At 41.2% G+C, this 7,500-nt stretch overlaps 1 protein-coding gene across 2 annotated transcripts in view; it reads right to left on the bottom strand.

The window, feature by feature from the left end:
• Window positions 1-7,500, bottom strand: part of LOC115222920 (tubby protein homolog) — a 127,624-nt gene that overhangs the window by 50,091 nt on the left and 70,033 nt on the right. For both annotated transcript variants that reach the window (XM_029793312.2, XM_036511949.1), the window contains exon 2: window positions 4,453-4,503. In XM_029793312.2, coding sequence (XP_029649172.1) covers window positions 4,453-4,481 — 29 coding nt within the window. In that variant the 5' untranslated portion in view covers window positions 4,482-4,503. The remainder of the gene's footprint in view (window positions 1-4,452; window positions 4,504-7,500) is intronic.

Raw genomic sequence — 7,500 nt, 5'->3', positions numbered from 1 at the left:
TTTGTGTACCAGTGCCGGTGGCACACAAGAGAAAACCATCCGAAAGTGGCCGTAGCCAGTACCGCATCGACTGGCCTTCCGTGCTGTGGGCACATGACAAACACCATCCGATCGTGGCCGTTCGCCAGCCTCATCTAGCACCTGTGTCGGTGGCACATAAAAACACCATCCGAAGACCCGGCAAGACTAGTCAGGCCATAACCCATGGCCCCTACCTGGGACGTAGTCAGTCCACCTGTGCATACCTTCCTTCTTGTGACACTTGTGAAGACCTGTTGAGGCAAGTGAAAATCAAAATCAAAATCAAAACAAATCAAAATAGATGAACATCAATGGAATCTGTATCTTTGTGGTACCAGTGCCGGTGGCACACAAGAGAACCATCCGAACGTGGCCGTAGCCAGTTCCGCATCGACCGGCCTCCGTGCTGTGGGCACGTAACAAACCACCATCTGATCATGGCCGTCGCCAGCCTCATCTGTGTCGGGTGCACATAAAAACACCTTCCGAAGACCCGCAAGACTATTCAGTCCACCTGTGCATACCTTCCTCTTGTGACACCTGTGAAGACCGGTTGAGGCAAGTGAAAATCAAATCAAAATCAAAAAAATCAAAATAGACAAATATGATGAACATCAATGGAATTTGTATCTTGTGGTACCAGTGCCTGTGGCACACAAGAAATCCATCAGTGCTGTAGTCAGTGCGGTGGGCACATGACAAACCCCATCCGATCGTGGCCGTTGCCAGCCTCATCTAGCACCTGTGTCGGTGGCACATAAAAACACCATCCGAAGACCCGGCAAGACTAGTCAGGCCATAACCCATGGCCCCTACCTGGGACGTAGTCAGTCCACCTGTGCATACCTTCCTTCTTGTGACACTTGTGAAGACCTGTTGAGGCAAGTGAAAATCAAATCAAAACAAATCAAAATAGATAACATCAATGGATTTGTATCCTTGTGGTACCAGTGCCGGTGGCACGTGGCACACAAGAAAACCATCCGAACGTGGCTGTAGCCAGTACCGCATCGACTGGCCTCCGTGCTGTGGGCACGTAACAAGCACCATCCGATCGTGGCCGTTATGCCAGCCTCATCTGGCACCTGTGTCGGTGGCACATAAAAACACCATCCGAGCGTGGCCGTCTGCCAGCCTCGTCTGGCACCTGTGTCGGTGGCACATAAAAACACCATCCGAGCGTGGCCGTTTGCCAGCCTCGTCTGGCACCTGTGTCGGTGCACATAAAATCACCCACTACACTCTCGGAGTGGTTGGCGTTAGGAAGGGCATCCAGCTGTAGAAACACTGCCAGATCTGACTGGACTGGTGCAGCTTTCGGGCTCCCCAGACCCCAGTTGAACCGTCCAACCATGCTAGCATGGAAAGCGGACGTTAATGATGATGATGATGATGATGTGATATATATATATATGATATATATATATATATATATATTATTATAATATATATATTGTTGTATATGTATAATTATTGTAATTATTGTAGTTTGTTTTCATCATTGTCCTGTACATTTGTTGGTTATTGCTAGTGGGTTTTTTTGCTCTGGCGCCTCTAATAAAGCAGTAGTTTCAACAATAATGGCATGAAACTATTTTGACCTCTTGGATGTTGACTAATGAGGAACTGGCTATGAATTTTCAGTGTGTTTGGTTTTGTCAAATTTTCCTGTTGTTATTTTTTTAAAAAATCGTTTATATATATATATATATATATATATATATATATATCTATATATATATCTGTAAATTTAAAAAAGAAGATAGAAGAAAAAGGTTTTAATAACAAAACGCAACAATTGTTTCTGTGCAATGGTAGCAGTTGTTAATTGCTGAGTTTTCTATATTATACTATAGCATAAATTATAATATGGATAATTACATAAATAAATATGATCCAGCAATAGCTATGTACCGGAACTTCATCAGGGGAGTGGCATTGGTAGCACTGATATCAAATATGTATATGTGTATACATATAGAAACAGCTGTAGGAGACTTTACCTATTTATCATAACAACTCTGCACTATGTTTATATTCTCTATATAGATTATGTTTCACCCATCCATCCACCCAGCTACTTACTATATAGCCATCCATCAGTCATCCATTTATATCCATCCATAAATCCACTTACTTACCCAATCATACACCCTGTCATCTATCTATCCCATTACCCATCAATCCATCCATCTTTCTACTTATCCATTCATCTTTCCATCCACCCTCCCACCCATCATCTATCCATCCTCCCATCCATCCACCCACACACCTATCTATCTTACCCATCCATCTATCCATCTGCCTTCCCATCCATCCATCCACCCACCCATCTATCCTCATACCAACACACCTATCTATCTACCCACCCATCCATCCATCTATCAGTTCTCCCATCTATCCATCCACACACTCACCTATCTACCTACCCACCCATCTATCCATCCTCCCACACACCTATTTATCTACCCACCCATCTATCCATCCATACTCACACCTATCTATCTACCCACCATCTATCCACCCATCAATCCTCCCATCCCCCATCTATCCACCCTCCCATCGATCCACCAACACACCCATCCACCCATCTATCTATCTGCCCACCCTCCCTTCCATCCATCCACCCATCTATCCATCCTCCCATCCATCCAGCTACACACCTATCCACCTACCCACCCATCTATCTTCCCCTCCATCCACCCACCCATCTATCCGCCCTCACATCCATCCACCCAGCTATTTACTTAGGTCACTCCCCATTGGGTTATATATGCAAGTCATCCATCCAAACATGCACTTAACCACCATCCAGTCACCCATCCACCCTGTCACCAACCACCCACCCCTATTGTCTCACTAACCTCTTAGTCTCTCTGCTGTCATCACAATAAACTACACATTACCTTAAAATAACAATTTACAAAGACAGGTTGGAACATGTCTCTTTCTCTCTCTCTCTCTCTCTCTCCTTGCTGGTGGTTCCCCCCCCCGTTAGTGAGTGTGGGTGTATATGTGCGCGTGTGCATGCAGGTGATAGTGAGAGGTGTTATTGTTGCTGGGGGCTGGTGGTAGTGGCTTGAGGGGGGGGGTCACATAAGAGATAGATAGGTAGGTAGAGAGAGAGAGGGGAATATTTCTGGGGTATAGGTGGTGGAGGGTAAGGGGAACAGAGTAGTTGTACATATGTATGAATGTGTGTATGTATGTACTGTACATATGTATGTATGCATGTACCTATGTATGTGTATATGTATCTAGATGGGTGTGTGTATGTATCTATGTATGTGTGAGTATATGTATGTATGTGTGTGTATGTATATATGTGAGTATATGTATGTATGTGTGTGTATGTATATATGTATGTATGTGTTTGTGTGTATGTATGTATGTATGTATGTATGTATGTATGTAGTGTATTAATTTCAAGGGTAACACGTTCAAAGAGATGCTATAAGTGACCACAAAGTACTTCAAGAGAAGTCTGAGAGCGGACAAAAAATATTTAATCTATAATTGTTAACCTGACAAAATATATACTGCTTCACCTATGGCTCACTAGGTACTTTCTCTCTCTCTCTTACTCACACACACACCACACACACATGCATATATACAGCACAGAATTTTGTCAGTGAACAGGTCTCGGTTTCAAAGCACCGAAAATATTTTAATATTTTGACAAATTAAATTTAAATGTTGAAGTGAATCTAACGGTTTTTGTGTGTTTTTAAAAGGGCTTATAAACACCTTCCACACGCTGCAATTGCTTTTGTTTCTTCACACAATCTCAGATCAGGTCACTTGCTATGCAAGTACATCTCCATAATATATAATATATATCTTTTATCTTTTACTTGTTTCAGTCATGAGACTGCAGCTATGCTGGGGTACCCCCCACCCTTGAAGAAGTTTTAGTTGAATGAATTAACCAAAGTATTTACTTTTTTTTTTATAGCCTGAGACTTATTCTATCAGTCTCTTTTGCCAAGCTGCTAAGTTACAGCGATGTAAACATACCAACAGTGGTGGAAGACAAAGATACACGCACACATATGCAAGCCTCTTTTAGTTTCCATCTACCAAATCCACTCATAAGGCTTTGATCAGCTTGAGGCTACAGTTTCTACAGCTGGATGCCCTTCCTAATGCCAACCACTCCGAGAGTGTAGCGGGTGCTTTTATGTGCCACCAGCACGGGGGCCAGTCAGGCGGTACTGGCAACGACCTCGCTCGAATCTTTTTACACATGCCAACGGCACAGGTGCCAGTAAGGCGATGCTGGTAATGATCCCACTCGAATGGTGCCTCTTACATGCCACCGGTACGGAAGCCAGTTAGCCGCTCTGGCAATGATATATACATACATATATACGATGGGCTTAAATGATTAGAAATGTTTAAATGATTAGAAATATTTGTTCAGCTTACCTTCCAGGAGGGCCACTCATTGTGCACATAGATGGATTATGATCTGGCAATCTAGACAACAAAGAAAGAAAGAACAAACAAATGAACTGATGAATAAACATGGAGACAGCTGGTACTTATAAACAGGGTTCAAATATTGGTTTCAGCGTTTTGGGGGTGGGTGGGGCAAATTGTTTACACTGACCTCAGTGTTCCACTGGTACTTATTTTATCAACCCCGAGAGGATGAAAGACAAAGTAAACCTCAGTGGAATTTGAACTCAGAATGTAAGGACAGATGAAATACCTATTTCTTTACTGCCCACAAGGGGCTACACAAAGAGGGGACAAACAAGGACAGAAAAACGGATTAAGTCAATTATATCGACCCCAGTGCATAACTAGTACTTATTTAATCGACCCCGAAAGGATGAAAGGCAAAGTTGACCTCGGCGGAATTTGAATTCAGAATGTAGCGGCAGCTGAAATACCGCTAAGCATTTCGCCCGGCGTGCTAATGATTCTGCCAGCCCGGTGCCTTAATATAATAATAATAATCTTTCTACTATAGGCACAAGGCCTGAAATTTGGGTGAGGGGACTAGTCGGTTACATCGACCCAAGTATGCAACTGGTATTTAATTTATCGATCCCGAAAGGATGAAAACAAAGTTGACCTCGGCGAAATTTGAACTCAGAACGTAGTGTCAAACAAAACACTGCAAACCATTTTGTCCAGCATGCTAACAATTCTGCCAGTTTGCCGCCTTGGCAGCAGCAGCAACAACAGCAACGACGACGACAACAACAACAACAACATTAATCCTTTTATTCTTTTCCACATTTCAGTCATTTTGACTGTGGCTGTGCTGGAGCACTGCCTTTTAGTTGAAGAAATCAACACCTGGACTTATTCTTTGTAAACCTGGTACTTATTCTATCAGTTGCTTTTCCTGAACTGCTACGTTAAGGGATGTAAACACACAACATCAGTTGTCAAGCGATGTAGAGGAACAAACACAGACACAAACATATATATATATTTATATATATATATATATATATATATATATATATATATATATATAGGGAGAATTCACAAAAAAACAAAAGACGAAGACAGGTGGTGTAGACAACAAACAGATGTATTAGTTTAACACTCGGGAAGTGAAAATGTCTTTTACCATTATATATAATATATGTGTATGTATATATATTATATATATATATATATATATATATATATATATATATAATATGTATTTGTGTGTCTGTGTTTGTCCCCACCTCCCACTGTCGCTTGACATCAAATGTTGGTGTGTTTACGTCCCCATAACTTAGCTGTTCGGCAAAAGAGAACTGACAGAGTAAGTACTAGGCTTACAAAGAATAAGTCCTGTGGTTGATTCGTTTGATTGGAGGCGGTGCTCCAGCATGGCCGCAATCAAATGACTGAAACAAGTGAAAAGATAAAAGAATGTACAACTGCATGTATGCATGAAATGTATATATACATATATATATATATATATTTCATGCTTACATATATATATATAGATAGATAGATATATACACACACACACACACATATATATGTATATGTGTACTCACACACGTGTGCGTACACACACACACACACAAATACAAATTAGATTAGCTGAAACACTTTTAGCATGTTTGAAATCCATGATAGATTTCAGAAATCTTCCGAGAAGATGTTAAAAGCTTTTGTGTAGAATTATTCTGCTGTAGAAGTTGAGATCTGCCATGCACACACACACACCACACACACACACACATGTGGCTATATCCATAGGTATCACGCATACGCATAAACACTTACACCTATACATCCATGTGCATATACGCGCCTAACCAAATACAATTCTTTGAAAACGCTTTCCGAAATTCCATGCAGTTTGGTTACATGTAAATAAACTTATGTTAAGCGAGACAAGAACAAACATGTATACACACACATGTATATACATTCATATACACATACATTTACATACACACACATGCCTACATTCATACATGTATAAATATACACAAATACATGTATATATATATATATATATATATATACATATACATTCTTGCACATACACACACATTTATACACATATACACTCATTCACATACACACACGTCAACATTCATACACACATACATGTATATATAGACACATACATTCATGCACATATACATTTATGCACATACACACACATTCATATACACATACACTCATGCATGGACACACATGGGTACATAAGCATACACACATACATGTATATACACACACGTTTATGCACATACACACACATTTATACACACATAGATGTATGTATATACACACATACAATCATGCACATATGTATACACGTAGACAAGCATACACACATGTAGGAGTACAAACGACATGGTAGCATTCAGCTGATAAAGCACTCCAAAGAAACAGAATACATTGTGTAGTTGTGAGTTAGGACATGTGTGGGTGTAAAAGTATTTGGACATCTAGCAGTGTGCAAGTTCACATGTAACAGGGTGTCAGAACACATGTAGTAGTGTTAGCTCACACCCAATGACATGTTGGTCCACATGTAAGAGTGTTAGTTGACCTGCACTGGTGCATTACTCCACATGTAGCAGAGCTAGTTGACTTGCAGTAGTGTGTTAGTCTACATGTGGCAAAGTTAGCTGACTTGCAGAGGTGCATCAGTCCACATGCAGCAGTGACAGTGTACTTGCAGTGGTGTGTTAGCCTACATGTTGTAGCGATAGTTGACCCAAAGCAGTGTGTTGCCCTACATGTAGCAGTGTGATCGAACACATGTAGCAGTGTCAGTGCACTTGCAGTGGCATGTTAGTCCACAGGTAACAATGTTGGTTGACTTGCAGTGGTGCAGTAGCCTGCATGTAGCACAATCAGTTGATGTGCTGGCCCAAATGCAGCAGTGTGACAGAACACATGAAGCAATGTGCTAGCTAACACGTAGCAGTGCTAGTACACTTGCAGTGCTGTGTTAGCCCAACACAAAGCAGCATTAGCTGACTTGGAGTGGCGTGT

The sequence above is a fragment of the Octopus sinensis genome, linkage group LG21 (genome assembly GCF_006345805.1).
Source record: "Octopus sinensis linkage group LG21, ASM634580v1, whole genome shotgun sequence".
Classification (NCBI taxonomy): domain Eukaryota; kingdom Metazoa; phylum Mollusca; class Cephalopoda; order Octopoda; family Octopodidae; genus Octopus; species Octopus sinensis.
Note: the sequence above shows the minus strand (reverse complement) of the source record. Positions and strands in the feature narration are given on the sequence as shown.